Source organism: Amphiura filiformis, chromosome 10, assembly GCF_039555335.1.
Source record: "Amphiura filiformis chromosome 10, Afil_fr2py, whole genome shotgun sequence".
Classification (NCBI taxonomy): Eukaryota; Metazoa; Echinodermata; class Ophiuroidea; order Amphilepidida; family Amphiuridae; genus Amphiura; species Amphiura filiformis.
Window position 1 is genome coordinate 34,952,633 of NC_092637.1, and position 13,633 is coordinate 34,966,265.

Here is a 13,633-nt window from a genome sequence, read left to right on the forward strand (position 1 = left end):
TTACATTCTAAATTAAGAATCAGAAAGCTTATGTAGTAAAAATTGTAGAAATTAGCAAAGTCAGAAATTAGTTAAGTGAGAACAAATGAGTTATGTAAATATATAATGTGATGAAATCAACGAAGCAAATAAAAAAAGAAAAAAAAAAAAAAAGAGAATGCTTGAAAACATACTTTGTGCATTATAGTAGTGTTCAGATAATTACCACTGATCCTGCCCCCCCAATTCAACACAAAAGTTGACAACCATGAGAGTTACCAAATCTTTCAAAAGCCCACTTTTGCAATGATTTTTCATCAAATTACCCCCTTTTTCATTCAAAATCGAGGACAAAATATGGCCAAAAACAACCCCTTTTTTGCGGTTTTCAATGACTAGAATTTCAAACACCCGCTTTCAATGATTAGAATTTCAAACACCAATATTATCAATGACACTAAATATTGACATACAATTTCTGGATTTTCTCAATTACCCTTTTATCAAAATTTCGCAGACAGTGCAAATTAAATACCCCTATTATGCTAATTTCACTGTCAAATTTTACGGACAGTGCAAATTAAATACCCCCTATTTTGCCAATTTCAAGGTCATTGCTAGTGGTAAAAAATAACCCCTTTTCCGCGCAATTTGGTAACTCTCATGGTTGTCAACTTTTGTGCCATTTGAGTTGGGGGGCCGGGCCACTGATCAAGTCACATCACGACATGTGTGTGTTTGTTTGTTTGTCCATTTGTTTGGTTGTTTCATCGTTCACAGACTTTCAAACATTTGCTATGAATTTGCCCAGCATAACTGTAGTAACTGAAGTGAGACATTTACAAAACATGTCATGTTTCATCCAGTGGCGTAGCTGCCGGGGGGGCAAGGGGCATTGCCTATTTGGGCCCCCGCCCCTAGTGCAAGAAAAAAGAGGAGGAGAGAGAGGAAAAAGAGGGAGAGAGAGAGAGGGGGGGGGAGGAGGGGCAGAGAGATGGGGAATCCATACGATATGCGTCTATAACCCCTCCCCCCTGGGAAATTTGGTGGATTTGGGCTCCGCCCCATACAGTCTTGCCCCTCCTGGAAAAAATCCCAGCTATAACGCCGCTGGTTTCACCCGTTTAAACATTCTGAACATGGTTTCATCTGCCCTATCAAAATCGAAGTAAAACCCCTCTATACATATGCATAAATGTTGACGGATCCCTAACCCATTGAATGTAGAGGTCGCTTGCACTACAGGCTATAAATCTGCCTACGTTGGTATCCAAATTTATGTCGAACGCCTTTCCAATAAATGGATATAGTGGAATGAGCTCTAGTGAGTGCACGGTACTATCCAGGGTCCATGCTTACTGGTAAAGCCTACGCACGGAAAACGGGGTTTGTGAAAAGCGGGAGGAAAGTAAAAAGGGTTAAAATTAAATAGCGGGAACTATTTGCAAAAAGGGGAAACTATTTGCAAAAAGGGATATTAAAAAGGGGAACTATTTGTTAGAAAGGGAACTATTTACAAAAAGGGGAAATTAAAAGGGAGCTATTTGTAGAAAGGGGAACTATTTTCAAAAAGGTGGAAATTGAAAAGGGGAATTAGGCTTATTTGTAAAAAGGGGAACTATTTACAAGGGGGAACTATTTGTAAACGGAGGAAAGTAAAAAAAGGTGAACAACTATTTACAAAAAGGGGAACTATTTACAAAAAAGGGGAAAGTAAAAAGGAAACTATTAGTAAAAAAGAGGAATTTTTGCAAAAGGGGAAATTAAAAGGTGAATCTATTTGTAAAAGGATAACTATTTACAAAAAGGGGAAGTATTTTGCAAAAAGGGTGGGGTAATTAAAATCGGGGAATAAATAATAAAATGAGGAATTTGGCGGAGATCAGACACCGTACTATTGTGATCAAATTAGCCTTATTGCTTATTTGGCGGTATAATTAGATAAGATAGTTATACGTTAAATATGTCTTACGACCCGACTTGGGCTTGACAAGTTGAGGGGAGTATCTTAATTTTTGACGGCACTATTGACTTAAACATGTTAAACACGTAATTACGAAATTTTGACCAAATAATGCGTGTTCTGTAATGGAGGGACTGTTTTTGAATAGGTTTGCATGCCTTACTAATAGCCGGCCGATCTGAATTGCAGTCAACGTGAACGACGATATCGCATTTGCCCCGGGTAATTGCCTCAGTTTGATTGCTTAGCATGTTTAATGGTATCAAACATTCTGGGACAAACAAGTATATAAAATGTAATAAATTATCTTTTGTTTTTCACAAGGGCATCTACGAGCGCGTTTTGTTACTGATTTATAGAATGTGGTGATACGAGTGGTCTCAAATACGAGAGTAACATATCATGCAACACGTAGGTACATATGTAACACCAATATATTCATGATTTATAGTTAGAAAAAGTTGGACTGGCACAAACTGCGCGCTATACCAAATACCAGCTTCGGTTAAACAGGGGTGCAGCTTGAGGGGAGAAAGGGTCACTGAGTCATTATCATGATTATAGGAGTCCCCAGGAATCCCTCTTTGAGAAGGGACGCAATTCCCTATCCTTTCCCGGGCGCTAGAAACCGTAGCTACACCACGTGCTTTTAAAACTACCGGGGGATCCACAATTCTGTAAAGCAAACCATGTACCAGCATATGACTATTAATTACTCGGCACTATCGCTTCCTCTAGACTACGTCTGTGGGAATGGAAGGAAGGGGTTCTCTAAAACATTAACTTATATTTTTATACAAATATGAGATTTATCACGATTTTTTTTATACTGAGCATACTTACGTCGTCTGTACACCATGCGCATACAGGGTCACGTGTTAAACACTCCTTGCAGTTTCTGGCAACATTACAGGAGGTTTGATCTGGTAAAGAAACAAGTAGGCTGGTTACGAGTGTATTTACATTATCACATGTAATAATAACAGTTTATTATAGATAATATGAAAATATAATTCAACATTTTTTCTAGTGACGCGAGAATGAAGATTGCTTTTGCAACATAAACAGCTCCTCATTGTGTTCAATGTAAAAGAAAATCCGCTCTAACCATGCTAACTGTGCGTAAAGCCGCCGAATTGCATGACAAATGAACATGATGAAACTAGCTAGCCCTATTGTCATTTGAGCGTTGCAAATTAACGCCGAACCAACAGCGTGAATGTTCTATTTAGACTGGTTCTATTTTGGAAATATGTACATCAAGCATCAAGCGGCAACCAATTAAAAGCTGGCAACCAATTTTATTTTGGTTAATTCCGGTATGCTGCAAATTTGTCTGCCAATCTATATTGGAACCCCGCGAACCTTAAAAAAAGACCCTAAACACCCACATGCTTATAGGGACCCAAAAAATAACATGCTCTAATTTCACTAAAATCATGTCAAATTATTCGTTTGGGTCAATTTGCATGTTATACAGGGGTGAAAAAGTCAAGTTGCTCCAATTTTCGTAAAAATGGATGCAAACTGTTCCTCGCGTTCAAGGGATTCAGGAAAAGAATAATTTTTACTACATGTATTTGCCATGTCAAGTTGAGATGATAGGGGAGGGATAAACAAATGCAAATTCCATGTAGATTTCTTTTTGATATGAAGGGGTGGGGTTGGAAAATGTTTTCTTGAAGCATAGTGATTTCATCACCTTTTGGCGACAAAATGTGCAGACTACAAATAATCACACTCTTTAAGGCGGTCCATACAAACATTAGAAACTACAATCGGAGGTCCCGAGTTCAACCATCTCTAAATGCCACCAAGCGTATTGCTCTTAGAAACTCTTATATTTCCATTACTTCCATGAAGACCCATCACTTCCCTTTTATTGACTTTTATTGTGTGTAACAAATAAATAATAAATAACGTCATTCTAAGCATATACATAAATAAAAATGTTCTAAGCACAAACTGGGTGCTCTGGAATAAGCTAGGTTTTATCAGTTTAACCTAAAACGACCTTATTATGTAGCGATATCCTTTTTAAAGACATTTCTTGTTTTGTAATCAGTTGGTGGTTACACATACATACACGTATTTGATGAACATCATGTTGACATTTATATACATGTTAACAGTCGTGGGTGTGCACATTCAATATATTTGGATATATAAAGGTTTGACATATCTATAAATTAAAACCCTTGTATCGCATTGCAACATAATTTCCAACAAATTGCGGCTTGTAATGTTGTATTTCATTTGCTATTGGCAGTCTGGCACAGTTCCAGCGGAGTTGGATATAGTGTAGGCGAGGGGTGAAAAAATTGCTCACAATGTGATAAAAGCATGAAACTTTGTATAGATGTTCAACACAACATTCTTAACGTTTTCAGGGGTGGTGCCAATGCAAACTATACATAGCATAGCAACGGTTGCTAGGCAACACCTTTTCCTCAGCAACCAGCACAAAATATACCTGCAGACCTATTTTACTTATCAAGTATCACATATTTTATTATCTCTAACTTCACCCATCATATTAACATCACTCTGGAGCAACTTTCAACTGCAAAAGGCTTGAAATGGTTGCTAGGCAACATATTATGCTTAGCAACCAGTATATATGATGTGTGCATACTATACTACTTCTTCAAAACAAGCATACTTCTAGAAATTTACTCCGTATGCTAACATCACTCTGGAGCAATTATCCACTGTAGAAGGCTTCATAAATATTTGCTAGGCAACATATTTCTGTTTGTATCACCATCTGAGCATCTAAACAGTGAATGCATGCTCCTGTATTTATTATATTGTTTTCATTTTTGTTACCTAGCAACCGTTGCTAAGGAACAAGTTGTATTCAATGGCACCACCCTTGAAAATAATCAGTATGGGTTGAATGCTAACTGTGCCAAATCTCGTGCTTTTATCACATAATGAGCAATATTGTTGCTGAATTATGCACCAATCGCCTACACTATTACAATTTTTGTAAAGAAACATAGATTAGGAGCGTGTACTTTGAATACATGTTTAATACTGTTATCTCTCTTTTCATGAATGACTTTAAATCAAAAACAAAACTAAATAATAAATACATCATAACATGACAGGTATTAATAATGTCTTTCCATGGGCATCGTGCCATCATCTCATACGTGCCAGACCCGTACCCAGCTAGTTTGGTATTATTTTCAATAAAAATATTCAAATTTTAATGGAAGAACAAAATTCCAAATATTGCAATTTTTAAGGGGTTTAGGTCCACTTTATACAAAGCAATCTGCGCAAGCGCACCTTTCTTCGAATAAAATCCACGTTTTATATGGAATCCCCGTACAGCTTCATACAGCTAATTAAAGTTTGCTCCGCTTATAATAGGCGAAAATTATTCAGCTTTTGTTACTGCGCGCGTCAATTAAGTCCCACTCACGGTCGGGCAAATCCACTAAAGCGTGCGCCAGTTACGCATCACGCAACGCACAACTAGCGTAAGTACTGCGCCCAATATGAATGGTAATATTGTATGCTGGACAACCCGAACAGAAGTTTGAGAATTTGTCCATTTGCCCGAGGGTCGTTATATTAGTCAGAAAATGATTAAGTCAGTGTTTATGGCATTTTAGGTTAGAATTAGGGTTAAGATTATGGTTAGTGTTAAGGTTACGCTTAATGTTAACATTGGGGTTCGTGTGTGGGATAGAGATAGTGCCAGAGAGCCAGGATTATGTTTTGATATAGGGTTAGGGTTAAGTTTAGGGTTAGAATAATAGTACTTAGATTGTAGGTTATGGTGAAGTTTATTGTTAGGGCATATTGCCGAATATTTGCCGTATGTCTACACGACAACTAACACTGAGTGATCGCATAGTGTTATCACGCTACCACTTCAATAGGTTTTTAAGTCAGTCAATCTTAAGCTATCTTACCGTGTTTGTACACACGGGCACTAACCTACGGTCGTACCTTTAAGAGGTACTAACAGCTTTAAGTGTTAGCCTAACACTATTTAAACACTAAGCCCTCTAAACAGGCATGTAGTTAAATTATAACTTACTTTGGCAAGATGACAGAGCCACGTGAAGAATAAAGACTAATAAAAACAACACAAGATGATCCCGATTCATGTTTAGGTAAGAAGATAAAACTCCGGAGTTGTCAACACAGTAAAACCGCATTCATATTAAGTATAATATGCCTATATAGTAGTCAATATTCTTCCCGGATATTCCCCTCCTCTCTGTTACAAAAGCCTGCTAATTGCTGATTGGCTGCAAAGTACCATACGACTCCACTGTGTGTCATTTACCACTCAGTGTGCACATGACGGGACTCTCTAAGAGTTTTATTTCCGCGTTGTCATGGTTGGGTACTGGTGTCTACCTGATGTTGGTGACGATATGAAGACTTGTCGATGCCAGGTGTCGATGTTTTTATACGCCTTATTCCATTCACCATGTTTACAGTAACACCGGGCAATAATATGAACAACCATTGATACGTAGCGATGTCCCCATCAATGTTTTATTTTCACTTCAGAGGAACTTGACGGCTCAACATAATTACAGAGATTCTGATGAGCAGATATGCAATATTTCACTCTCATAAATATAACCAAGAAGATACATCTGATTCGGATTCCTCAATTTCATTCCAAAAATGTGTCTACTCCTGTGTTCACTATTCTATACTCGCGACGATAACAAATGATTTATTATTTGCTACCATACCACTTACGCCTGACAAGATAAGTTCTACTATTTAGAAACATAGGGCAAACGTCATAATGATACTCATATCTCTGGTACATGCAATACCAAGTTATTATTTCTTCCAAAAATTCTGCAATAGAGTGGTGTACATGTTGCGTGGGTGACTGCAATATATTCATCAACTTATTCACCGAAATGATGTTCTTGGAATGAACGCAGCAACACACCAGTCAGTGGTGTATTAAATTTCAGTTGTGTATAGTAAAGCTACCAATATATTGTAAAGAGTGGAGTTAAAGGTTAGAGAAGCTAAATTATACAATCACGTCGTAATCAAATAGTATAACTTTCTTCTTGAAGCTAACGCATGAACACCGCCACTTTAGATTGGGGATCTTTATGCAAATTATAGACTCAATCAAGTGGCAATTGGTAGTGTTGTGTTATTCTGGCAGAGAATAAGTTGGCAGATATGTGAACAGTAAATTCCAACACTAAATCCTTTTGAACTGTAGGCTATAAATCTTGACAGAAAATTGCAAAGGCTACGGCTTAAAAATAATGAGCTTCATACAGTTGAACCTCGCCTAAGACGCTCCATCAGATCGCAAGACCTTATAGATTCTAACTTCTAACTTGGTCTCCCGGGCTTGGTCTACTAATGCAGATCATTAATTTTCTTCCATGCTCTGGAGGCACTTGGAATGCCCTACCCAGCACAATGTAGCTTCAAATCTGGATTTGAATCTAGCGGAATTTGAATCAGAAATCTAGCGGAAGATTAATAGCTATGTTTGCGCAAACACAGCATTACCGTATTATAGTCCTGCTGTTAATATCTTGATTAGCCTTGTCATAAAGCAAAACCAAATTCACAACGACTCACAGAAAAGTACGAGTGGTAACTCGTAACATCAAAACGGAACATATTTTGGGCCTAATATTTCACTGAGATTATATGCAAAATATGAGCTTGAATTTTGATGACATTTATGTGACGGATGAATCTGATCAATCCCTTTAACAGCTACCTTCGACTATAATATTTATAAATACGCACGTGACACATGGGCACGATATACCAAGACCAGCAAGCGTGACCAAACCCTCATGCCATTGAAAAGGATATGAACATAAATATCATAGTGCAGTTACGTCCACGGCAAATTCACCGTGACATTTCCAGCCATAAACCCGCTTATTGAAGATTAAACCGATATATGCAGTACTAAACCATTATATAGTAATCTATTGTCCAATGCAAATTTATTACCACCTGATAATATTAATCAATGAGCGACCGAATTGTCCGCTACGGACGACTAATCCAATCGATAATGACGCTATTGACATGTACGAGCGGAGCTCCACTGACCGAGTTTTGGGGTATTTTTCACTGAAAGGCAGCTGTTTGCTGTCATTTACTCATCAAGGCGGACCACCGTTATTATAAGGACTATGCCAATTATTTAAAGATTGACATGTAGAAAATAAGCCATACTTGATTGACAGAAAGTACTATATTTGTGACACCAATCTTCCAAATATGACCAAGCCAGGGCTGCCCGGTGAAGCAAAATGTGCATTGGAATAACACGGCGAGTTTGGATAGATGGTAGGATGTCTTTTTAATAAAAATGTATGTTCCCCCGTTATTAAAGCTTCAAAATATTCAGATATTTGGAAAAGAATAAGTAATTGAAACATAGAGCAAGTACTAAAATCATAGCTTTTATACATTTTGATATGATGCTAACTAGTTCATCCCCTATAGCTACAACACAGCGCTACCAGTAGGGTTCAATTGCCTATTGTGAGTGCCCCTGTGTTGTGTGCATACATGTAGTTAACAATAACAGACTGCATGATGTCATCAAATTTAGGTATTAATTGTATAGCAAAATTATTACACATATATATATATAAATATATATTTGCCGACGGAAAAAAATATTTATAGAAGTTGAACAAAATAGACAATTTTGCAGCACAGTCTAGCGTTGATTACCGCCTTTGCATTCATATGTACAGGAAGACCATCCACTATGTATATACTTACACTTAAAACCATATTATAACATTTCTGTAAAAATAGATAAGTATTTATTTTCACTAAAATGTTAGCTTTTACTGTCAGATATGTCCCCTCTTAATTTTGACATAGAAAACATAGAAAATTGGAATTTACTACTAGCGCCCATGCATGTTACTCCCGTGGTTGTAATACGGTACGATCCTCAGGGAGTGTGTGTGTGTATGTATCCCGCACGCCGTGTACGCACTGTGTTCGACTAATATTTCCATCGTAATAATAAAACGCCGGTTCCATCGTTTTATTCAAAATCTCGGATTTTGACAAAACTACAGCACCGAAAGTCTTGATTTTTGCAGAGTATCTTTATTGACTAAAGTACATTACAATCGTGTAAAAACCAGAATTTAAAAATAATTTTGAGGGCGTTCTCCTCAGCAAATGTTATAATATGGCTTTAATGTCTACAAGCTGTTATGACTGCGAGGAGGTGGTCATGTGCGTATTTATTAATACGTATTTATAAATAGAGTCGAAGTATACTGTTTATGGATCTGCTCAGACATAGATATCAGCACTTATTATTGCGATAAAAACAGAGAAATATTCAGATATCAGTATTAGGTTTGAGTAATGTATTATTACGTAGAATACAAACGATAATCAACTACGTTCAGTCAGAGCTCTAATATGGAAATATTTCTATACAAAAACGATTCTCTTATAAACCATCATGCGCACAGTTTCCACCTCGATACACATGAGCACACATTTTTGTCCAAGCGCTCTCAAGCAAGCAGTGAATTGTCTCCGCGCAGTCGTTAATTACACTACACGGTTGAGTGCATAGCAATGTAAGAGCTGTGGAGCTTCTAGCTGAAAAATGGGCCTCTTTGATTGTTTTTTGTCGAAACCTCAAATGTTCCCTTCATCCAATCAGAATTTGTTTTATATCAAACGAAAGATAACACTTCACCCTAAAAACACTTTTCGTCACTAGGTCAACAGATACTGAACGCAATTCAATGTTATAGCAAGGCGAATGTGGAAAATCTGTTGAAAACTACCTATCTAAGCACTTTATTTGACAACAATGTAGGTTTTAAAAGTCAAAACCTCAAGTGTTCCTTAATATATTTTATTGTATTTATTTGTCATATATTTTATGTCATTAAATGAAAAAGCACACTTATATTGTCCATATGCTAGTGTCACTAGAATGAGCAATGGCCAATTCTCTTTAAATTGCAAATCTTGTGCAAAAAGTTACTATTTTCACCTGTTTTGTCATACGGTTGTAAATTCAATGAACTATGACTTTGCTAAAGAGCGCTTACAAATTGATATGGTAGTGTCTATAGTCCTGACCACACTTGCCAAAGTGACAGACGCTAATAGAAAGTGCACCACCTTGTTATTTTGACAGTGAAGTTTGGAGATTACTGCTGACGATGTGGAATTCACTATATACAAAATGATCTCATCTCCAGCGACAACGTTCTAATGTAACCGACCCCAAGTTATGATTAAATACATTCGTGTGACCCAATTGACATCCTCATCCCCCTACTTTACCCCTTCAAAATACAGAATGGGTATAAGGGGGAAGTTTATGCTTGTCTCATAGTCATAAGTCATGTGAAATTTTATGTCTGAAATATGTTTCTTGTTGGCAGGGTATGAACAAAACCAGGACAGTAATATGGACCACCTAGAAAGTCGTGTATTTTTTTGCCACGGTGATACACATTCTCCAAACCGCTGGGGCGAGATTTTGTCAAAAAATTGGAACAAGAATGTTTTGGTAGGACCAAATATCATGTGTTACAAACGGAATATTCACCTTCAAATTCAAATGTTATTATTCTAAGAATACATAAGCAGGTAGAGGAATTCTCGGTAATACGATGCACCTCCATTGGTTCCTTGGAAGAAGTACTAGCAGCTTAGTATTAGCCTAAACGCTAAGCCCTCTATAAAACAGGTAGACTGGCCCCCAGTCTCGGTTCGGTTCCATCTCTGGATAATGTAACAATAAATAATTACATAATGCCCTATATAAAAATGCCAAAGTCCTGTAACACCCCCCCTCCCTCTTATTTTCCTCAATGCCAAAAACCCATTCCTCTTCATCCACAAATCGACGCTACTGATTACCCACACAGTCAACCATGCAGCAATATAGAAATATACTTGTATTATAAGTGAACGCGAAAGTCCATTGAGCGCTGATTCCTCGACTGGTCCAATCTGTTTGAGATCTCCCTTCCACGGTGATTCCGATGTCAATTACGAAAGCTCCGCCCCAGTTTTAATTCAAACTAGATTTCGCGGTTCTCGGGTCGGGCGCTTCTCGTGATAGGCCTATTTCTAATTACCCAAACTCGTTACCCATATACCTGCCCTGACTTTTTAAACTACCAAGAAATGCGTCTCTCAATGATCAAGACCCAAGACACAACTTAATCAACTCTGTTTGTTTTAAAGGTGTGATGCTTACTTTGGTAGGCCTACCCATAATCTGGAAACCAATCATTCGCCTCTTCCAAGCCCTGCCCTGTTACCACATTTAGAGAAACCGAAATTAGTATCTGGACGTGGATACAGGGTGTCCCAGAAAAAATTACCGAGTGAATAAAATTGAACGTAAGTCGAGAAACAGACATCAGAATCAAAAAAATTAAAATGTAGTACATAGCCTATTTTATTGTGCATAACATGTGAAAATTGTATTTGATTCGGTTGACTGGTTGCGAAGAAATTAACGATTACATAATGCGCGCATTAATGCAGTTCATTCCAAGTTTGATCAACAGTCGTTTTTTCATACTCGCTCACCGCTTCCTAAAGTTTGTGTATCTCATTTAATTGAGTTCACATTATATATTTTATAATCCGACGGTGTTATGTTATTCGTGCTTTCATTGAAGATGAATAACAGTTTGAACGAGAAAACTTTGATTTCTGCAATTGGAAGCTTTACAACTTTAATTCTTTAGGTTGTGCAACTAAGTTATATTTTAACTTTCCAAAGAACATTTGAGCCAAGAATGACAATGATCAAGTGCTTACAGCTTTACGTGTGATTTTTGATACTATGCAACATTAATTTTGAAGTTTTAAAAGATTTAAACTTTGCATTACAATTTCTTGGAAATATTCCTAAAACTTTAATGTGTGTGGGACTTTTTTAAAGCCAGCTGGAATTCATTATGCAATAATTCTTTATGCAACATTGATATCAACACTAACGAAAAAAAGATATTTACAAGTACCGAGCAATATCTTGCATACAAGCTTTCATTTTCAATATCGTGCAGGTTTTCAAATTTGAACAAAACCTAATTAAATGTTTTGCAAGAAATAGAATGTTTAAAAAGAATGAAAAGGACTTCACAGAACAAATTATGAAGCCCATTGACAGTTAACCACTAGTGCGCATTGTGTTGAATGATCTTTCTGTCAAACTTGGAATGAAGTGAATTGAGGCATGCGTTATGTAATCGCTCATTTCTTCGCAATCAGTCAGCCGATTCCAGTAAATTTGATATATAAGATGCAGAATAAGATGGGCTACACGCTGATGTTTAGATGATTGGATTTTGATGTCTATTTCTCGACTTACGTCCAAATTCATTCGCCCGGTAATTTTTTCTGGGACACCCTGTATAGGCCGTTACTAAAGTAATGAAATCAATCGCGAGAAACGTGAACGCAAAAACGGTTCATAGGCCTTCCGGATATTGAAATATGTGTTGAAAATAAGGCCTATAATTATTGGTCCGATGAGATGCACCTGTTAGTCACACTGTAATGCTTTTCCGATGCGCGGACTGTACTCCGCGCACACTCCCGTTGATACTCCGCGATAGCGCACCGCGAGCACGCGATAGTGCAGCGCGAGCACGCGATAGTGCACCGCGTGAACGCGAAACTCGCGGGACGCGAACGCGAACGCGATAGCACGCGGACAGAGGACGGACGGACACGCCGTAATTAGTATTAAGATATGGTAGCACAAAGCTATGCCGCGGGTGTGCCGCAAGATCGGATGGGGCACTTGTCAACAACTGAGAGGTATTGAGCTCAACTGCCACGCGTCTGATAGAGCCATGGTACGCGCAATAATAAAAGGCAACCACTCGACTCGGACTTAGGCCTATTGTCCATATTGCGTATATTATCGCGTTCGGTTTGCAAATTTTTGCACATTATTTAGCTGGGGAAGCCTCTTCAAATACCCCCGCGCTGCCAAGCTGCGTTGATTGGTCGGATAAAATATCGTTGTTTTAGTCGCTTACACAAACGTTAATGTAGTGGGAACACGGACGTGGTATGTAGAAAGTGCGCCTGACCCAGGATCGGTAAAAGTGAACTCCCACAAAATGCTGGGAGCTGGAAGGCAAATTGCTTACAGACTGGGAGGGTCCATGTATTGGGTTGATTTTTAATTCTATGTAATCTACATTACCAGTCGTTCTCCATGGACCAGAGGGAGGGTCTACTAAACAGGCGGCGGAAGCATTAAAATAATGTGGTCGGGGACAATGATGGTGTGCTCTGCTATTTGATGACTCAGTGCGCAAATGAAAGTGTGTTCTCAAAATATGTGGTCGGGGATAATGAAGGTGTGTTTTGCTATTTGATGGGCCAGTGCACGAGAAGCGCGCCAAATATGGTAATACATTTCGACATTATTTTATACCTTAATAATTAATAAATAAATAAATAAATAAATAAATAAATAAATAAATAAATAAATAAATAAATAAATAAATAAATAAATAATACCCACAACTGATGAAGTGATATTGGACTTGAACGTTGTACCTGTATTTTCTACACTAGATCTCAAAGCTGGATAACATCAGTTTGAATTTCACCCTGACAGTCGCTATAGCCTATCACAACTTTACACACATTATGGATAAGTGTTCAGGTTTATGA

At 37.7% G+C, this 13,633-nt stretch overlaps 1 protein-coding gene across 1 annotated transcript in view; it reads right to left on the reverse strand.

Moving 5' to 3' along the window:
- LOC140161821 (integrin beta-3-like) overlaps positions 1 to 6,478 on the reverse strand; it is a 53,543-nt gene extending 47,065 nt beyond the window's left edge. Inside the window, exons 1-2 of the mRNA XM_072185118.1 lie at positions 6,000 to 6,478; positions 2,786 to 2,865 (exon numbers count right to left, since the gene is read on the reverse strand). Of these exons, the coding sequence (XP_072041219.1) occupies positions 2,786 to 2,865; positions 6,000 to 6,120 (201 nt within the window). The 5' untranslated portion in view covers positions 6,121 to 6,478. The remainder of the gene's footprint in view (positions 1 to 2,785; positions 2,866 to 5,999) is intronic.
- Positions 6,479 to 13,633: the final 7,155 nt, after the last annotated feature.